Source organism: Anabrus simplex, chromosome 6 (assembly GCF_040414725.1).
Source record: "Anabrus simplex isolate iqAnaSimp1 chromosome 6, ASM4041472v1, whole genome shotgun sequence".
NCBI lineage: Eukaryota > Metazoa > Arthropoda > Insecta > Orthoptera > Tettigoniidae > Anabrus > Anabrus simplex.
In genome coordinates, this window is record NC_090270.1 from 142,228,164 (window position 1) to 142,251,099 (window position 22,936).

The window sequence follows — 22,936 nt, forward strand, 5'->3', positions numbered from 1 at the left end:
CAGCTGGCTCAGGATAGAAGGTCGTTGGACGAGGACAGTCATGCCACCCACCAACCATCAGGTTGAGGAGAATGAGAGAGAGAGAGAGATGCAGCAAAATTATCCTAGCTGTTTTAAAACAGGTAGGTATTTTCCCTGTTGACAGCATTCTAATAGCAATCATGGCTATTATTTCACAAGTCATATCATCCCTAATAACTCTTATGAGAACCCCATTAGGCCTTGGAGCAGTGTCCATAGCTATGTGGCATGTTGCTTTAGCTATCTTGTCTTTGGGAGTGATGCTACTAAATAAGTCACCTAAACAGATACTTTCAGTTTCAGTGATCTTAGGAGGGTAATTATTTCTTTCATTCTTATTTTCAACTGAGAAAGCTTTTCCAAACTCATCAAAATATTTCTGGAATTTTGATTTTACAAGATTTAGATGCTAGTTCGAGAAAGCTTCTTACTGCCTTATTACATTGATTATGGAATTGGTATTGAGTAAGTTCTTAATTATATTTGCTTCTGCATTTCTCACAGGATCGTCTCGATGTCCGTTCAGGATTGGAGGATTTATTGAAAGTTTTCTTTCTGATGGCAAGCCTACGCTTTTTTCTGGCCCCATAATACTTAGTATCTGGGTGTTTAGGGCCTGGTAGAAGTTTTATGGTACTGGAGAAAACTACAGAAATCATCAACAGCTTTGTTATATTCAGCGTTATCTGCATGAGATATACTGATGAATTTAACTTTCCATTCCATCAATGCATGCTGAAATTCTGATGTTAGCTGATTTTGATTGATAATCATCACTACCATTAGAATCAGTTTGGTGGACCTCTGTACCTCCAACCTTAGTAATTAAGTTACTATGGTGAATTTGTGGATGTGAGCAGTTCAAACACTCTCTTATTGACTACATAACACATTTGTTTCAGTTTATTGTGTGTTATTTGTCAACTGTTTGGGACAAATCCATTAGAAAACAAATAAGGAATTTCCTGATGAAATGGCTGAAATAACAGAGTGGACTATTAGAAATATTGAATAAAAATCAGAGGGTAAACATTTAATGCATATTTTTAAGTTTAAAAAATGTTACAGACTGTCACCCAATTTCATATGTATTAATTTTCTTTGAAAATAAATTTAAAAGCAATTTTATTAAATTTCCTAGAAATATGGACACTGGACCACATCCATGGAGAGGAAACAACTAACCCAGAGGTATTCTTTGCAGCATGTATCCATACTGATACCAACACTCAAGACACTCCAAGTAAGCATAAACACAAGCAGCAAATAAAAAACTTTCATCATACCTATGACAGAATTACTGTCAGCACCAAAGGCACACATGCACTGTGGTCCACCAGGTACCTGGAACTTGCAAAAACTCCAACTTGAGCTGAAGTACTTAGGTAAGAAAGTGGCCGAAGCAAGGCTGGAACAAATAAACAATCATTTGAAGGAAAAAAAGAAACCAACCCTGTTTCTTCCAAACATCAAAAATACAATAATCATATTTTATGCATGTCCATCAATTAACAATTTTCCTCTGAAGGAATAATATTTCACTTATATGTACACTCATTAAAAAAAAAATGCAAATCATGAAGGAGCCATTGCAAGGGCATGTAAGTGGGTATAAGCACAGGATATGGTGGTATAAAGGAAACATCAAAATATTGTAACAAATCAAGCATTTACTGCCGAGTAACAAACACTTTCAGGATCCATTTAGTATGGTGTTAGACCACCCGTAGCATAGAGAAAGGCGGTGATAAGGTCGGACATGGAGGCACACAGATGTCGGACGTTCTACTGAGGAAGATGATGACACTGCTGGAGCAAATGGCCCTCGAAATCTGCAGTAGTTGCAACTAGCCGAAGTTGCTATTCAATCTGGTCCAAAATGTTCTCAATAGGCAAATATTCTGGAGACCTTACTGTCCAAGGAAACTTATTGACATCATGAAGGCAGGCCAAATATACCCATGTGGTGTGAGGCCGTACATTATCGTGGTAGAAAATTATATTAAGCTGCACCAAGAAGAGAAGCACAGACTGTCACAGAATTTTCTGGATGTATCACCATCCCATCAATGTTACTTCAATCACCACCAGTAAGGAGCAGGAATCACAGAAAATGGCACCCCGTACCACGATACCTCTCGTGATGGCAGTGTGCCACTCTATAATGAAGTGTGGATCACTGAGTTGGCCAGGAGGTCTCCAGACTCAAATTCAGTGGCCGTCAGTATCCAGACAGAACCATGATTTGTCCCTTAATCCCACTCGTCACCAATCTGCAAGCTGCGTATTCCTGGCAGCTGTTCCTGACAGAAGTTCAAATGTGCGCGGTGCTGCTCAGGTCATAATGGTAGACATTTTAAGGCAGGCCTTTCCAACTGAGGTGCCACCAGGGCCCACACCGATGCCGGCAGCAGCACTGGTGCTGAGCTGTAGCACCGGTGAGGTGGAAAAACATGGGAAGTGGCAGAAGAAGAACCACAGGTCAAGTAAGCGTGCAGCTTACGTAAGCAATTATTAATGGCAATTTTGTGAACAAATAAACACACCATCTTTTCTCTACATATTTTTTGTTTGCCTTTGTGTACATTTAGCATTTAAGTCGACTGTTGACACAGTTTTGTCGCAACTATTTTACCAATATTGGGTTCAATCGATCTGGCAGCAGAAATTCCAAGTACGGCCTCTACGTCAGCATCAGATAGAGAAGTCCTGGTTTTACTTTTATTTGAATTTGCAATTGAAAACATTTGTTTGTATGCATAAGTTGTACAAAACATTGTCGTAAATTTTAAGGCAAGTGCATGAAGTTTTGGAAATTCCTGTGCATGAACACCTATATAAAACAAAATTAAATCACTGATGTAGTGGTTGTATCTGTCGTTTAAGATTGTGTCGCACTGCAGTTTTATCAGCTCTGTTTGGAAATATGGTGGTGATTTTTCAGGACGTGCTGAAAATGGTGTCATATATATTTAAAGTTGAGGTGCCATATCGTTAATTTCTTTGAATTGGGCATTGGATTTGTGCAATTCTGTAACAACGTCTGGTACGCTCCAAGAAGGCAAATTTAATACTTTTAAAAGGAAAATTTGTTATATTTCCAGCTCTAAGCTGATTTTAAAATAACAAACTCTGGATTTAAAAAAACTTAATTCTACCACACACGGTGCTAATAAGCTTGTTTCTCCCATGCAATGAAGTGTATGTTACTCTACTGTCTCTCAGGCACATATGCAGTCGCACCGGCCGCTACATGGGGAAGGAGGGGAACAGTGCCACCGAGTACAGAGCTGGTGTGCCCCACGCGCTAGTTGGAAAGCAATGTTTTACGGGATGCTGCAATGACAGACTCTACTCTGTTAGGTGCCTGGATATGGTACTGGTGGACAAAAGCAAATCTCTAGCTGCCTACACATGTCCCTGGATGGTGCACAGCAAGGCCCATGGAGTTCTTGCAGCCTGCTGTACAATGAAATGATCCTCCCTCCTGGTGGTCCGCCGGGGTCGACCCAACCCTTCTCAATGCATGTGTGTACCCTCATCTTCTCACTGTGTACAAAACCAATCAGAACGGTTCAAGTGTCAAGCAATGCACCAAAACGTCCAACCTGCCTCTTCTAGGCCAATCAGGTGGCTTCTCTCAAACTCATCTAGATGAACAAAGGCTTGTTGAATGTGCCGTTGGGGCATGCTGTGTATTCACTCAGCTTGGCTCTGTGACTTACACTGCTACTAAGGCCTTATTCAGTATCTTGCAACTATGAATGAGGGAGGGACATGAATGCCCCTAGTGGCACTTCCTCATAAACAATTAAACACAAATGGGACATCTCAGCCTATGACGATACTGTGTGGCATCCTTCATTGTACTCGCATGATTCGCTAACAGAGTGAATTTTTTTTGCAAATGAATGTATCAAACTAGCACAATTTTCAATACAATATGGAAAATATTATACATACCTGCCAACTTTACAAAACAAAAAATCAGGAGATTTTGATATTTAAAAAATCAGAAAAAATCAGGAGAAACAATTGGTCAAAACTGCCTATTGTACATGTCTTGCATAATACAGGAGTACTATGATATATATTATAACACTCGTCTCAAAACCTGAATGTTGCTATATGAGGCTACAAGGCTAAAAATGACATTTCTATTCCATCACAGGAAGTATGTGAGTGAGATGATCGGTCTCTGGTAAGTCTTCCAAAAGATAGTATGAACTCATGCTACACACGTGTGAATCAGTCATGCACTCGGATGGCATTACTTAGCAAATGCATAGATTAATATATTGCATCACACGCCCGTGCGATGATTATGTGAAGTGCAATGCTATTTTTATCAAGTAATAAATTAAAATTTGCCAGAATTGTTTCCAAATGGTTCCTAAAATCTCTAGAAAAGTCACTAGTCACTATTTTTGAAATTCTGTCACTAAATTACTAAAGCAGACTCCAAATCTAGCAACTAGTCTCTAGAATTGACTAGAATGAAGTGAATTAACATGAACATAGCACGCGAGAAGGAGAGATTGACAATCGATATACGCGTTGCGATATACAGGTTTCAATAAACACCCCACATTTGCACGTGTTTCTCGTATTAATAAACGTCGATATTTCATTTGAAAGCTACCAATGAGTTAAGGACTTCTGGCCACTGACATAAAAAGCTGAAATGACGGGATCTGAAAACAAATGTTTGAAGTTCAACACAAATAAGCAAAAATAGGAAGAAATAATAGAATGATTGGGAGGCGGGAAAAACTGCCGAAAATCGGAAGTCTCCCACCTAAATTGGGAAAGTTGGCAGGTATGATTATATTACTACAACAGAAAGATTCAAGTAAAAAAGCAAAAGATCAATCAATCACCACTGATCAGCATTTAAGGCTGTTGCCCAGGTGGCAGATTCCTTATCAAATGTTTAAGTTTTTTTCTAAATTATTTTGAAGAAGTTGGACATTTATCAATACAGTATTTACATCTTTTGTCAGGTTCTGGCTAGTGAAGATCTTAATTAAGGTACAGCCCCGGCATTTGCCTGGTGTGAAAATGGGAAACCACGGAAAACCATCTTCAGGGCTGCCGATAGTGGGATTCGAACCTACTATCTCCCGGATGCAAGCTCACAGCCGCGCGCCTCTACGCGCACGGCCAACTCGCCCGGTAGTGAAGATCTTGATGGTAACGGTTATATCTTCATAGAATAAGTTAAAAACGAATCTGAGGCAACAGTTCAAAGTCCTCTGCAGTTTCATAATTTGTTCCTTAGCTGTGTCAATAAAGATTACATGACAGTAGTCGAGAACAGGAAAAATCAAAGTCGGGACTAATCTTCATCATGTCCGGTGGAAAGATGTCTTTGTTTCTTTTCAATGGATGAAACAAAGCAAAACCTTCTGACATACTCCATATCTTTCAGTCAAATATTAATCTGACTGACTTAACTTTATGAAATAATGTATTATTCGTAATTTTTTAAATATTTCTGTTTAATCTGCTGACAATCTTATATCATCATTTTCCAAGAATTTGAATAGTAAATAGTATAACGCACAGCGAATTACACAGTGCTCATGTAAAGCAAACTCTCATAGAACTAATTCATGTAATTCCATTTAATTACACTCAAAAGTGGAATAAAAAATTCCTCAACACTAGAATTTAATAGTGATACAGAAGTCTACTGACTATAATATCATCACTGATATAATGGAAATAAAATGTCACTTCTGTTCTATTAATTACTTTAAACAAACACTAAGTAACATGTAAAGGAGCTCCGCTGCAGCACAAAAAGATTCACGGTTTCACAGTAATTTTTATGGGTAGCCAAGTAACACGCAATGCAACAATGATCATGAAGAAGACAAACTTGCTTACCCTGAAAGAATTCTTAAAGAGTCTAACACCAACCGGAATGCCTCTACACAAACTGAGAATGAAGGAAAGTGCCAATATCATGCTACTAAGAAACTTACTATGCTCCAAATGCATCTGCAATGGGACAAGACTTAAAGAATTACAGCATAATATACTGTAGTACAGGCAAATGATGTAGATTCTGTTGCTACAGAAACTGTTCTCATACTACTTTTTTTTTTTTTTTCTTTGCTAGTTGCTTTACGTCGCACCGACACAGATAGGTCTTATGGCGACGATGGGACAGGAAAGGGCTAGGAGTGGGAAGGAAGCGGCCGTGGCCTTAATTAAGGTACAGCCCCAGCATTTGCCTGGTGTGAAAATGGGAAACCACGAAAAACCATTTTCAGGGCTGCCGACAGTGGGGTTCGAACCCACTATCTCCCGAATACTGGATACTGACCGCATTTAAGCGACTGCAGCTATCGAGCTCGGTCTCATACTACTAGTACTACTAATAGGATAAAGGATTTTCCAGAAAGAGCGAGAAGACGACCATGCGTACAGTAGTCCGAAGAGCAAAAGAATTACATTCTCCATCAAGATGAAGGAATACTGGAAGTCCAGAAAGGCTGACAAATGTTAACTGTGGTCCTAAGAGGCCAAAACGATATGTTAAAAATAAAAAATAAAAATATGACTGGTTATACATCCTACTAACTTCATTTACGGTTTTCAGAGATGCTACAATTTTGTCCTGCAGGAGGTCTTAAAAAAGAGTGCTTTTACTTGCTAGTAAATTTACCAATATGAGACTGGTATATTTAAATACCTTTAAATAGCACCAGCCTGAGTCAAGATCAAACCCCTCAACTTGAGTTCGGAAGGCCAATGTTTCTACCGTTTGAGTCACTCAGCCTACCCCATAATTACACTTAATACCTGTGATGCATGTATGCCTCATAAATTTAAACAAAGGCAATTTCCAATAAGGTTAGCTTTCTCAATGATCAATAAAGTTAACTTTCTGAGTAACGATCCAAAGTATCAGGGTCACTCCTCAGCGGCTTAAAAAAAGAACACCTTGTACTGATGTTAATGAAGAATTAACTGAAATCAACAATTCTGACCTTTAAAATCTGTCTCTCACACCCCACCATAGTGCTACAGCTGCGATAGGCCTTGGTCTACCAAGTGGTCAATGCTCAGCTCAAAGGCGTGCAGAATAAAAGATGACACACGGTTGGTTCAACAAATCCTCTTGACAGTTATTCTTGGCTTTCTACTTCAGGGTCCTATCTCACTATCACATAATTCCTCAATACTGATTTCACATAGGCTGAGTGGACCTCGAACCAGCCCTCAGATCCAGGTAAAAATCTCTGTCCTGGAATTGAACTCAGGACTTCCACATCAGAGCAGGCTTACTACCCTTAGACTGCAGGGTTAGTAAAAATCTCTCTTAATTTGCCCAAAACAGTCTATAGCCATGGACAATGTTATGTAAGTCTTTCAAAAGTGAGATTATTTAGCTAACTACCCAAGTATCACCAGCCAGGAAATTGAGCGCTCAAACAAATTTTCAATGGTGACTGCTATGAAATAATTTAGAAGGGCATTTCTGGGCCAGAATGCGAATGTAAGTTAAGCCTCAAACATATTTCACTTCTTCAAAGGAATATGAAGGCAAAAAGTAAATATCTGTTGTTACAGGTAGATTTTCTCCCTACATAGGAAAATTTATGTACTTCTTTACAACTTCATTTTCTAATTGTACAACACCTAGCGCACAGATATTCTACTCAGGATATGCTAGTATAGTAATAATTGAACACATAATTATAGATCTTTATAGTTAAGTCCAACTGCATATAGTAAATTATCAATCACCTTACCTTGACTGACGGTTTAATTTTTGATCTTCGACAGCAAAAACGTGAACTGTTCCATGATCACTTGCCACACACAGCCAAGATGAATCATGATTAAAATTTATACTGTAACATACAAAAGATATATTATTTTAACACATGGTTGTCAATAATATTATAATTGAAAGAAAAGAGTAAGAAAACAAACTTTGTGATTAGTTTAAAAAATTTTGCAGGAAATTATTACATATTAGGCAAAATTTGGTAGACAAACAAGCAAGTTCATAGCTAAGGAAGAACTACCCCAGCACTCAAATGTAGATTCAGTTATTGAAGGAATGTGGGACGTAATGAATTTGGTAAGAAATGTGGTAAATTTTATATAGGCCTAACTGTATTCTGTAGGGATGTGACGACCCCATCGCCCAGTGGGAAACCACTGCAATCAACCACCCGAGTGTTGGTGGGAAAACCATAACCTTTTGGGTTAGGAGGAAATGGCTACCCACAGCCACGAACATCTTCGAGGCACCTCTCAAACTCAACAATCGAGCTGCATTTTCGTGATCTTTCCAAAAACAAAACAAAAAAACACTAGTTGTATTTTGAACTTGTAACCCTGGCATGATGGAACACCCGTTACCAATGCATCTACCCCAGGCCCCGGATGCACGTCTGGTTTCTGCCAATCGTCGGATTCTGGGGGATCGGGAACATCATGCTTCAGAGAAGGATCGGAGCTTCTCAAAATCTCTTCACCCCTAAAAAAGGAACTTCCTTGGTACTATTAACATCAACACCCTGCTGACAACTGGAAAGCTTAAACAACTGACTGATGCTCTGGACAAATTTGATATTCAAATCCTAGCGATCCAAGAAACCAGACTCCAAGATGAGAACGACTTTGACTCTGAAAACTTAAGAATATTTAAGGGTAACCTGCCATAAATATCCAAGGGAATTTATCAATACTTGGGACGGCCTTTGCAATAAGGAAAACCATCTTAGATTCAGTTATCATCTTTACATCACCATGTGAAAGAATCTCGGTGCTTACAGTGAAATCAAGCAACAAAGCATATGCCTTGATAAATGCCATGCCCCCACTAACATAGACAATAACAAAAATCAACAAAAAGTAGAAGACTTTTGGGAACTGTTTGAAGAAACTACAGTAGAAGTCCGCTGAAACGAGTAAGGCATATAACAAGAACCCCGTTATAAGGGCAATTTTTTGCTGTCCCTTCAAAATTCCTATATTGAATTGTATATTACCCTTCGGTTACAGTGAGAGCCCTATCACTGACGCACCCGTTATTACGAGTGATTTAGCGTGTGCGATTTTTCCGTTGCCGGTATTTATGCACCCCAGCGATTATGTTGCATGTGATCAATTACCTTCCGTATCGTTCCCTCGCTATTTCCACAAGTGAGTTCTCTCGTCGACATTCGTAGGCAATGTAGGAGTCGATTAGTAATACCCGTCGACTGCTGTTCCGCAACGAAAATTCGAAATGAAAGACGGCGTATTTCGTAATAAATGCGCAAATAACGTGTCCGATAACAGTTATTAACTCGTTAAAAAGAAAGGCTGACTAAACGACCCCTTCATTTTAATGCAAAATAATGCAATTAAGAAAGAATGGGGATACACCTCGAGATATGGCAGAGTGCATAATCGATTTCAGGAGTTAGTTTATATTTTCTCGCATCTAGTTAAATTACGAAAAGGCTATTATCGTGTACATTTCTAATGGGAAGATTATAATTTATCTACTGGTGCTTGAAGCGTGTTTTCATCATACATATAGTATGGTTAAGTTAGGATAGGCGACGCTGTTTGAATTAGAAAACTGGAGCGTTTGCCATAAAATGTGATCGATCATCTTTGGTACGGTATAGTTTTCTTACTATATCCATTTGCGAGCTCTCTCGTAGACATTCGAAGGCGATGTTGTAGTCGATTAGTAATACTCGTCGACTGCTGTTCTCTAAAGAAAATTCGAAATGAAAAGAGGATAATACGTTTTCGTAATAAATGCGCAAATAACGTGGCCAATAGCAGTTGTCAGCAAAAATAAAGGCTGAAGTAAACAATCGCTTAATATTAATGTTATATACTGAAATTAAGTAAGAATGTTATACACCTTGAGATATGGCAGAGTACATCACTGATTTCAGAGGATAGTTCATATGTTCTCGCGTCTAGTTAAATTTCGGAAAGGCTATTCACACAATAAATTTTTAGCGAGGAAGTTAACATTTCTCTACATGCGTTTCAAATAACCTATGTGAATTAGTAGCTAGTAGATTGTGTGAATATGATTTTGTTGTATCTGTGTATCATGCCCCTAACACCAATATAAAATTATTTATATCACAGTTAGAGAAGTTGATTTCTTATTTAACTTGTAAATATGATCAACAGATTGCTATAGCTGGTGACTTTAATGTAAATATCTTAGAGGTATCACAAAATACTCAAAACTTCCTTAATATGTTAAGATCGCATGACTTATATTGTACACATGGTGAACCCACAAGAAATAATGCATGCCTAGATAATGTTGTAACCAATGTACACAAATCATTTTACAAATGTTCATTTCTAGGACAAGATGTATTGTCAGACCATGGTGGTATTTGGGTTGAATTTAAAGTTAACTGTAAGAGAAGAGTCATCGAGTCATCAAAAGAATTAAAATGCATCAGACGTGTCATATCAATTAAAGGGGTTAATGAATTACAAGACAAATTAATAAGAACAGACTGGACTAGCCTTTATGCCATGAATGATGTCAACCTTGCATTTTCTTATTTCATTAACACGATAATTATATATTTTAATTCAGCCTTCCCTGAAAAAGTTGTAACTATAAAGGCCAACAGCTCTAAACCAAGAAATAGAGTTAAAAACTGGTTTACGCCTAATTTGGGTAAAATGCGTAGCATTATGTTAGCTTATTATAATAAGTATAAATTAAATAATAATTTAGAGGATAAAGAAATATTCAAAAACTACAGGAAATTATATAAAAAACATATACATGAGGCTAAACTTGCAGCAAATGACAGGTATATCCAAAGTGCGAACAATAAATGCAAAGCTGCATGGTCTATCATAAGAAGTGCTAGTCATACTTTAAATAACAAAGATGTGATTCCTCTAGAACCTGATCAGTGTAATAGGTATTTTATCAGTGCACATGAAAGCACATATGATCAGGATAATAGCATTTCATCAGATGGGGATGCAAGTAAACAATTTCTCAGACTGGTTGCATAACTTTGATCTTCCCTCAAATGTACTGAATAATGATTTTAGGTGGGTGGAAGTAAATCTGCAAACAGTCAGAAGTATTGTCACAAATTTGAATTCATCTAGTACCCAAGACATTTATGGTCTCTCTAACAATACAATCAAAGCAGTTATTGACATGATATTAATGCCATTGACATTTTTAATAAATTTAATGCTTAGACAATGTGTTTTTCCTGAGTGTTTAAAGATGTCTAAAGTGATACCTATCTTTAAAAAGGGGGATAGAATGTGCCCATCAAATTACCGCCCTATAACAATAGTACCCATTCTGAGCAAAATTATTGAATCCTGTATATTTATACAACTCGACGAGTACTTTTTCAGAAATAATTTGCTTTACAACAAACAGTTTGGATTTAGGAAGGGTCATTCAACGATAAAAGCAGTTGAATGTGTCATCAAAGACATATTAAATAATTTTGAGAATAAAACAGTCACAGGTGCTACATTAATTGACCTGACAAAAGCTTTTGATTGTGTCTCGCATGAAATCCTAATTCACAAGCTTGGTTATTATGGAGTAAGGGGTCATGAACTGAAATTAATGGCATCCTATCTCCATCAAAGGAGACAGATGGTGGTAATAAGTGATAAAAAATCTGGTATGGAAACGGTTAAAGCAGGTGTCCCACAAGGGTCTGTTTTGGGACCTTTCCTGTTTTTGGTCTATACCAATGACCTAGCATGTAATGTTCCCTGCACATCAGTTCTTTATGCTGATGATACAACTTTCGTAAACAGTAATGTTGATATCACAACACTACAAAACCAAGTCAGCACATCTGTTAAAATTGCTGAAAACTGGTTTCATCACAATAAATTAACTATTAACGTCACTAAAACAGAAAATATCATATTTACCTTGGATCACACTGTAAATAATGGCTGCCGTAATTCTGTTAAATTATTAGGCCTACATGTAGATACAAGACTTACATGGGAAATACATACATCAGAACTCTGTAAGAGATTATCCAGGGTGTGGTATCTGTTGCGGAAACTGAAAACCTGCATCAGTCGGGATATGCTACTTGCATCCTATCATGCTTTCTTTCACCCTCATATACTGTATGGGATCAGGTTATGGGGAAATTGTCCCACATCAAATAATGTATTTATATGGCAGAAAAAGGCAGTCCGTCTAATTGCTGGATTAGAATTTAGAGACTCCTGTAAAACTTCCTTTGTGAGCCTAAAAATTATGACAGTTCCCTGTTTATATATTCTTACAAATATTATGCATGTGAAAGAGAATCTTTCCAAATTTAAAGAAAGATCTACAGTTCACATGCACGACACAAGATACAAGAATGATCTGGATACTCCTTACTCCAGGCTTAGTAAAAGCACAAACAGCCACTGTTATCAACAGCTTAAGATGTACAATAAGCTTCCACTACCTATTCGAACATTAGACAATAGTGCATTTAACAGGGTACTGTCACAATTCTTAAGGGAAAAGGCATTTTATAGTGTAGAAGAGTATCTAGAATGTGGTATTTCAAAAACTGACGTAATATAGGTAGCTAAAATAATTTTTCTAATGACTCAGGCATAATTACTAAGATATTGTATATAGATTATTTTTATTTATACTGACAATACCTAGTGTACATTTTCTGTACTTGATGGTGGAAGAATAAAATATCTAAATATCTAAATATGTTTTCATGATACATATACGGTTAGGTTAGCTGACGCCGTTTAAAGAAGAAAACTGAAATGTTTGCTACACAAGCCTCTGGAGTGATACTGCATTTCTCCGAATCCAAGACAACATATTTTTTTCTCAGAATCTCATGCGAAAAATAAAGGGTTGTCCTGCATTCGCGGCCTAACAGTAACGAATACCACTGGCAACTACCGCGGTAACCACGTTGCTTCTTTTCACCCCAACATGCGCACACACAAAACTCGTTGACAAATGACCGTCTCTTTATTATACATCGTCAGCCACGACAACCGGTTGTACATTGCCTGTGTGTAACGTCACTGGATCTCGGGAAATAGTGAAGAGAGAATGACGTACTATTAGCCTCTACAAAAACGTTTCTCAAATCTGCAGAATGGCATCATAACATGTGAGCCTTCGAATTCTTAGAAAGGCCATGGCTACTCAGTGGCAGAGTTATAACGCGTCTACTGTAACTGACGCTTAGTAAAATTAAGTTTTATAGACAGCAGGAACATTTTTGTGATGGATAGTCGTATTGTAAAGGTACGTGGAACAGGTATTGCCAGCAAATTATCAACGGGTTCTCGTTGATATTATGATGCCAATTTTAAGTTTACGGTTATTAAACACTCGTAAATGTGAAATAATTGTTCAGCCACAAGAAAATACGGCAAGGCCTAACTAAAGCCCATAATTGACGTTAGCGAGCAGACAAAGATAGCTAAAAATGCGTACTGTACAAAAAATGCATTCAGTGGTCCACAACAAGGATGCTTTAAAGAAGTCGAAGATGAAAGTGTGAGGCATGTGCACGAAAATCTGAAGTGCAGAATGGCTATACCATGGCGCAATAAACTCGTATGTTGACCTTCAACGTTCACGATTAGGCCTATACATTGCCTGCGATTGAAGTTGGCTAAACCCGGCAAGCAGGTCATGCGTGTAGCATTACCAGTAGCCGGTTATATCTGACAAGGAGTAAAAGTAACAGTTTTATAGACAGAAAAAATATTTTCCTGATGGATTGTCGTATTGTAGAAACGCATGGAATAGGTATTGCCGGCAAATTTTCAACGGGTTCTCTTCAGTATTATCATACGAGTTTTAAGTTAGTGGTCATTAAACCCGTGGAAATAAAGAATAATTGTACAGCCGTAAAAGCAAATATGGCATAATGTAAGCCAATGTTCGGTGTCTAAAAATGCTTACTGTACATCAAAGCCATTCATATGATTTTACAACGCACTTTTTGAGCCAGATTTAAATTTTTTTAAGGAAAAAGTGGGGTTCATCTTGCATTTGGAGAAATACGGTACTATAATTTTTCAGAATGAAATTAAACACATGCTTCCACGAAAACAAACAAGTAATCCATAGTGTGGATATCATCTGCGGAAACGTAAGTTTTGAACAAACTCATTGCCATTTCATACAGATTTTCATGTGTATGGGGTTTTTTCTGACTCATACATAATCGGGTATAATGACAATCCTCTATAGGGAATACATTTTTCGCTGTTATGAATTCTCGCTATAACGGACTTCTACTGTACTATGGTTCATTCCACGTTAAGAAAACAGTATTGCTCTTATGACAACAGGGTTGCCATATCGAGCAGCTCTGCGCAACTCAATCACGGGAAAACGGTGGCATATAAGTATGTGAAATGCGATATTTAACTTCAAGATAACAAGCGGAATAAACTAAGCTGCAAATAATTTGTATGAACAAAATGGGACGGGGAGTTTACAGGGGCTATTTTTGGTTTGTACAGTATCAGAGGTAAACAATGGCACATAAAAATCCTCAGCATTGAAGTGTATGGTAAATCGGCGGAGAAAATAGACAAATAATATTTTTTATGGGCTTGAAGGGTGAAGGATGCATTTAATAAATTTCCCCAGATGGGATGAGTGGCTCAGACTGTTGAGGCGCTGGCCTTCTGATCCCAACTTGGCAGGTTCGATCCTGGCTCAGTCCGGTGGTATGTGAAGGTGTTCAAATACTTCAGCCTCGTGTCCGTAGATTTACTGGCACGTAAAAGAAATCCTGCGGGACAAAATTCTGGCACTTCGGCGTCTCCGAAATTCGTAAAAGTAGTTAATGGGACGTAAAGCAATTATTATTATTATTATTATTATTATTATTATTATTATTACATTTCACCAGGCAACGCGGGGTACTACTGTTCTGTCGTATCGCTTACCAAAAGACAAAAATTAAATGCTGTCTTAAAGAAAACAGCGATAATTAAAATGCGCTTAAGAAAGAACAGCTAAATAATAAAACCAAGCTCAAACAAAACACAAGACAAATTTTTGTATCAGTACAAGTTATGCCATGACTTATCGCTGCACACCACAGCATCAAAATCTTCAGTAATAACTTCTGTACCGTACGAAAATAATAGAACACACAGAAATACTATGCAATATACAACCAAAGTAAAATATCTGCCATTAGACAACTTTATGGTACTCACCGAATGTTACTTCCTTGCCGCTGCAGGCTAAAGGCCTCTTATCGTTCTGAATCGGACGAAGATTCACTGTCGACAGCAATGATGAAGGGCTCCATTTTTTTCTGGATCAAATCAGATTTCCATATGCCTGCTTCAATATCTTTCATGTGTTTCACATAGTTCGCCAGTTTTCAGAGGACACCCGTAGGAAACCTTCATCGATGAGTCTTTCCATCTCCCTTGTTTAGAACGTGGTGTTGTTCATAGCAACATAGTGCTTCACTTGCGCCAAAACAAGTTCAATAGGGTTCAGCTCACAATGGTATGGTGGTAAAACGAGGAACCGTTTGCCATTTCATCGATTCTGTGGCGATCGTATTTCTATCGCACACTGTTTTCGAGAGCCACCAAGTCTGTGTTCAGCATGTTCTCATCATACACTACACCACGTTCTCGAAGTCTTGACCGCAGGTTCTCTTCTTTCCATGTTTTCGTAGGCAGAGCTTCTTTCTTGCGGCTGTGATAGGAGGCATTGTCAAGAACAATGACAGAGTTTGGTGGCAGGTTCGGTAGTAGACGTTCTTTAAAATACTCCTCATAACAATCACCATCCATTTCGTCGTGAGCATTTACGGTATTCTTCTTGCACTGAAACACGTACTTCGCCCTTGGCACGAACCCATTCTCGTTACTGGCATGAACTAATGCTAACCGTGGACCATGACCTGCAGGTGACTTAAGATCGCAAGAGAGTCCTAACAGAAAAGCATCCCGTGGAGTTGAAGTGGTCTTATCTTTCCATTCTTTCCCACCAGTGTGCCCTGTGTTAACCCATGACTCATCAGTGTAAAAGATGTTCCTTCTCTCGTCTCAATATTTCCTAACTGTTGACAGATACTTGTGACACCAAGATATAATGTCCTCTCTTTCCATCAAACGACCTGAATTCCCTTTCTTTTCGTACTGGAAACCCAAGTCTCTCAACAAACGATCCAAAGTTCTTCTTTTGAACTCGGGAAGGTCTTTATCATTCTTCAGAGACTGTAGGACTTGCTGCAAGATAGGAGGTTGGTTTTTAAGGAAAAACTTTTGCACCTTACGCCTTACACCACTGCGAACAAAATCACTGAACTTGATTGACCTGCTATCTTTCCGTGGCGCTTTACGTTCTCTTGTTTTAATTGGAGAAGCGAAAGGTTCTGTAGTGGCTACTGATCGCATTTTATAAACAGTCCTCTCAGAAATGCCTGTTGTTTCAGCAGTTTCTTTAACCACCCAGCTGAGGCTTTTATCCGGATTCTTTCGAGGGAGGTAATTAAGTACGTTAAGCAGAGTTTATTTTTGTTTCTTCCTAAGTATCTCTCCTTGCTAATTTTTATGGACATTCTCACCAATAATGCAAATAAATCACTATTGATTACCACTATTAATGTTAAAAGAAAGAAATCACACATGTAGGCTAAAACATAACACTCACTCAACAGAATACAATTAGGCCTCTACAGTGATATAAAGGCTGAAAAACATACGCAACAAATAAATACCGTAAACGATAAATCACAGTATTAATGTTAAAAGAAAGAAATCACACAAGTAGGCTAATTAATCACGGCTAATTAATCACATAACACTCACTCAACACAAGACAAATACGCACTGATATAAAGGCCAGAAAACAGACGCAACAAATGAATACTGTAGATGACTACAAAATATCACAGTATAAATGTTAAAGAAAGAAATCACACACATAGGCTTATCCCATAACTATCACTTAACACAAGACAAGTACGCACTGATTTAGAGCCTAAAAACACACATGCAATAAAGAAACACTGTACGCGACTTCACTACAGAAGTGAGCTGCCCGCGGTTCACAGAGGTTCGCACCAGAGCAACACAGAAGGCAAATGAAGCAAGGCAATGAAGCGATGGCTGTTCCCGCCATTGTATTTTCTCCCTACGAATGTATTCGTGAAAAATAAAATGTTATATAATTATTTTAATATCTCATGGGCAAAAATGCCTCATCCCTTTTATCTATCTTTCATAATACATTACAAAGTACAGTATAATATCCCTTAATCACGAGGAATTATGGGTGTCTCAGAGGGGGTATGTTCACTCGTTGTAGGTCCATAAGAGCAATACTGTTTTCTTAATGTGGAATGAGCCATAGCAACATCCCTAAACATCACATTGAAATCATATTAGGGGATTTCAATGCACAGGTTGGCAGAGAAAAGAAATACAGATCAACCGTAGGACTTCATCCTGCATATCAGTGAACTAATAAGAATGGAGAACGTCTAATAAGCTTTTGTACATCATTCATGCTGAGACTTATGTCCATGCACCTTATAAGACCTTTACATAAAAAGAAAACTTGGCGATCACCTAACCCATTATTATGGGAATTCCAGATTGATCATGTTGCTATTTCCGTAAAGAATATGCTTGAAATTCATTATGCTTAAGTACGGAAGGAAGTTGATTCGGATCACTACCTTATGCAAATCAAGGTTAGGTTCCAACCAAGTCGATCCAGACCCAGAGGCAACCGATTTCCAAGAGTGGATCCGGACTGCCTGAGGTAGAACACTGACGTTTTTGTACGTGACATACACGATCAAGATCCTAAGGTGTGACCAGACATGCAACACATTACAGTCATCAGCAATGAAATTCAGACAGCCACCCAGGAAATGTAAACACAAATGGTTGAACATAACCTGTGATGAGGCTATCATTGATAGAATCAAAGCATGGAATCATTGGAATGGACACCAAACAGTCGACAGATGGGAGAATTTCCTGAAGACTCAAAAACTGACCTCACAAACAATCCGCCGCGAAAAACGTGCATACGTGAAAAACAGACTCACAGAGATAGAACAGGATTTCCAGAAAAATAACACTCGGAATTTCTACAAGACATTCCATGAGGACTTATCAGGGTACAAACCACCAACATTATGTTTTCGTCGACCTAACAGATCGCTACAGACGAACAGTGAAGAGAACTGCAAGATTTCCAAAATCTACTGAACTGCGATCCACCAATTTAAAGACTACAGTTTGAAAAACCTCCACCAAACCCAGACTCACAGCCCCCAACAACTCAAGAAATAAAAGAGATAATCCAATTGCTCAAAAATAATAAAGCCCCTGTAGAGATGTTGAATATAGGAGATGACCTGATCAGAAGAATTCATACACTCTTAACAGAAATATGGGAGACCATGATGATTCTGAAGGACTGGATGAATGTCATCCATCCATTACATAAGAAAGGCGATCGAACGGACCCCAACAACTACACAGGCATATCCCTTTTACCAGTTCTATCTAAAGAGCTATTAAACAGAGTTGAACAACAAACAGATCTTTTGATTGGTGAATACCAAGCAGGCTTCAGAAAAGGTAGATTGTGTTCTGAGCAAATTTGGAGTCTGAAGATGATATTAAGGACACATCACAGTACCACCATATTTTTCACCTTTGTGGACTTTAAGAAGGCGTATGACTCTATCGACAGACAAACTATTGTGGACATCCTAGGAGAACTGAGTGTGGACAAAAAGACCACAGAATTAATCCACCAGACTCTCACACACACATCATCTCAAGTTTCAAGGTGAACTATCCGAACCTTTCGAAGTGCATACAGGAGTTCAACGACGAGATCGCCTCTCCCCGATCCCTATTAACTTAGCGTTAGACAAAGTCATCAGGGAATGGGGAAAAGTAATCAAAGGTATAAACACTGGTACTCGGGGACAAAGAATTAACGTAAGTGCCTAGCTTTTACTGATGATCTAGCTATCTTTACCAAGACTAGTGAAGAAACCAGGTATACCATAGAGAAGTCACATGAGATAGCATCAAAGACAGGCCTCCAAATATCGTATGAGAAGACTCATATCATGGCTAATTGACACCAGAATATCCAAAGATCCCTACTAGATACAAATTATGGAATAATCACACAGGTCCATTCCTTCAAATATCTAGGAGAAATCACTGTACCATCCGGATTGGAGACAAAAGCTAATTTAGAAAGAGCCACCAAACTCCTGAAAGCATACCGAATAACATGGAATTACTACAATAAAAGAGTGATGTCACGAAATGCAAAACTTCTGCATTACAAGACTGTTGTTTTTCCAGAAGCTTTGCCTCAGAAACCACATCTCTAGGAGGCCACTTTAAAATTGATGGAATTGAAAAACAAGAACAAAAAAATTCTTAGGAAAATAAATGGCCCCGTTCATGTAAATGGTATGTGGATCAAACGAAAAACTGTAGATCTGTACAAAGCAATTGACAAGTTCAATGATGATATGCACTACCCATGCATCTTGGTAGGTGTGCTAGGTACCAACTGACGAGCCCAACCTAGCACACAGAGGCGAAACGCTGGCAACCAGGAATGAGTTACCTGGAAGATTTATTATGTCCAATAACGGACCATTTATATTGGTATTATAAGTTCAATGATACCGTACGCAGGAGACGAGATTGAAATTCTATGGCTACATCTGTAGAATGGACAACACAATATACAAAAAGAACTGCTTGGTATAATTAATTCGATGAAGGTCAAAATCAGCTGGTTAGAGGACATAAAGCAGGACTTGTAAGAAATTAACATCACAGAAGATACCATCAGGGATCGCAAGGCTTTTGGAACTCTGGTTGCAAAGCACACGTTCATGGAAAAGGCTAAAAGAACCATAAGGAAACAATGGATGGAAGAATGCAAGAAACAGCATCGCGATTTCATGAAGAGATTTTGGGAGGAGAAGAAGAAAGGAAAACCATCATCAAGCTAACAACTTCCAACACGCTCTATAAACGGGCATAACGAAGAAAGAAGAAGAAAGAAAGTAAGTACAGTATATGTATATATGTGTACAAGATTGTTTTATTTTTGTTCTTTTTTAGTTGGGAGACCCAGGATTCTTTTACTCAACAATGGAAAATTTACTTCAGTGCACTTACAATTACAGTACATTCTGTGGCTACTCCATAATTACAAATACTTAGAAACCACTATGAAATGAACTTACCAATAAATGTTAGCAGTATTTGCTCCTCTCCTCAACTCATTGATCATCGACCCTGTTGATGTGTCAAACACTCTAATTAGCGTTCCCTGCAAATATAGAATATGGGAGGCAATGATAGATTGACATTATTCAACGAGATAAACTAAAGATTTGATTTTCTTGAACATACAGAGTTGAATAATATTCCTCTCTTCCTAGATCTCTCATAATTCATATAAAAATGCTACTGGAGAGCAAATGAACTAAACTCGTACAAAGTGATTTTATTTATAATTATATTATTAATGAACTACTCCATGTCTTTATTCAGATACAATTTTTAAATGTTTACCTTTCCCTAGAAACACTTTGGTAGGTTTTTGCTAGTCCACAATTTGCCATAATATATGTAGGCCATCCAAAAATTAAGTTTCCCTATTTCTTTCTTTGTAAAGTAAATGTATTTAGCTGGAAAATATGAGCATGTGCAATCATATACTGGCTAAACAAGTTCCACCTGGTGTCAACAGCGCAGCAGCAGTGGCTCGAAATGGCGGCTCGTATTCTTTCTCCCGCTGCCTGTCTGTGATAAAGTTTCTGCGGAAATTGCGATGGGCCATTCAGAACAAGAGGCATGGAAGGTTCAATGCAGGTGTGCTGATCCATGGTAATGCTCCCCTACATACAGCTCGGCGCTCAGCAACTGTTCTGCAGGAGTAGGTGTTTAATCATCTATTGTACAGTCCTGATCTTGCTCCCAGTTATTTTCATCTTTTCTTGCCCCTCAAGAAATTCCTGTCCTCCTGTCAGCATTTTCACACGGATGAAGAGTGAATACGAATGTCACACGCTAGTTCCATTCCCAGGCGGCAGACTTCTATGACAATGGCACACAAAAGTAAATCCCATGATGTGACAAGTTTCTCAATTCTGGTGGCGATTATGTCACAAAATAGCTCCAACATCACTGTATCGAGTGCCAATAAAGTTTTTCAAGTAATTATGTTGTATTTTCTTACATAGGGAATCTTAACTTCTCGATGGGCCTTGTATTTACTTATTTGACATTATGGTCTAATATTCTAATAATCTAATTATGTCTAATAACAATGTCTCCATGTTTGCATTTGGTTCTAAAGTTTTAGAAGCCTTCTGAGCAGTCAAGTGAAGTACATGACAGACACAGCCTCCTATAGCCACTGGAGGATTCCTTTTTTTTTTTTTTTTTTGCTAGTGGCTTTACGTTGCACCGACACAGATAGGTCTAATGGCGACGATGGGATAGGAAAAGCCTAGGAGTTGGAAGGAAGTAGCCATGGCCTTAGTTAAGGTACAGCCCCAGCATTTGCTGGTGAGAAAATGGGAAACCGCAGAAAACCATCTTCAGGGCTGTCAACAGTGGGATTCAAACCCACTATCTCCCGGACGCAAGCTCACAGCCGCGCACCCCTAACCGCATGGCCAACTCACCCGGTACTGGACGATTCTGCGGTTTCAAAACTGCTGACACTCCCTTAAATTTACCTACCATTGTATTTGCACTGTTGCAACCAAATGATAAATAGTACTCCCATTTCAGCATCTTAATCTTAATTTCTCTATCCAACACCTGAAATATTCCTTTCTCAGTGCACATTCCACCAAAGCAAGCAGTAGAGTAACAATCTTTCTTTCTTCTCACAAAAATAAGTAAACATTAATGGATACAGTACAATTTCCAGTCACTGTTATCATTGCCACCATCAGTCGACAATGAGTAAGGCGCATTTTGAAGACTGTTGACTATTTCAGATCCTGTTGTCTCAGACATGCTCCTCACTATTGCTGTTGTCTTGGTTCTGCTACTTCTCTACTCCTTAGCAATTTCCGAGTCTGGAAACATGACCTTGAATAATAGTCTAGCATGGTTTGCTGAGGATCAAGGAAGGTTATGTTCAACCAAAAGACATGTGAAATAACATTCAGCGTGTATAACACTATTATAGTCGCTTTCTGTAGCAAAAAAAAAGACAGAAGCATCTTGCATTGCCCTTTGTTGCGCCCATACTCTCCATGTTTTTAGATTTTACATGGCACTGTCAGTCATTGCATCCTCCATGTTTAACTGAAAAGCCCTGTTTCACAAAACACGTGATTCGTTGAAAGTTTAGATGGTCCTAGACATGGAAACTCTGCCGTATACTGCCTTCTGGTAATGTTGATTTGCCACAAATCGCTTTTGTCCATCGTTACTCAGCTCCTCATTGCTTTTAAGCTTAAACATCTAGTTATTTCATTTAACACAGAAATAGGCTTGCACGACACAACATCAGCATCACATTGTAAAACTTCGTGTTTTTGTAACAAACCAGAGGTAATAGAACAAGAAGCAAACAAATATTCAAGGAATGCATTCGGCAAAGATGTTACACTCATGGTCAAAGGTTGTAAACGAATGTCATCATCCCGTATTTTTTTCACGAACTATCTTTTAATGGCGAGGCTCATACGTGACATACTGTACAAAACATTTTTCACCAAGCTCGATAGCTGTAGTCGCTTAACTGCGGCCAGTATCCAGTATTCGGGAGATAGTAGGTTTGAACCCCACTGTCGGCAGCCCTGAAAATGGTTTTCTGTGGTTTCCCATTTTCACACCAGGCAAATGCTGGGGCTGTACCTTA

General features: G+C 38.4%; 1 protein-coding gene across 1 annotated transcript in view; it reads right to left on the reverse strand.

Annotated features, from left to right (window-relative positions):
• Window positions 1-22,936, reverse strand: part of LOC136875580 (WD repeat domain phosphoinositide-interacting protein 3) — a 98,256-nt gene that overhangs the window by 46,374 nt on the left and 28,946 nt on the right. The window contains exons 5-7 of the mRNA XM_068228080.1: window positions 20,295-20,380; window positions 7,788-7,889; window positions 1,308-1,429 (exon numbers count right to left, since the gene is read on the reverse strand). Of these exons, the coding sequence (XP_068084181.1) occupies window positions 1,308-1,429; window positions 7,788-7,889; window positions 20,295-20,380 (310 nt within the window). The remainder of the gene's footprint in view (window positions 1-1,307; window positions 1,430-7,787; window positions 7,890-20,294; window positions 20,381-22,936) is intronic.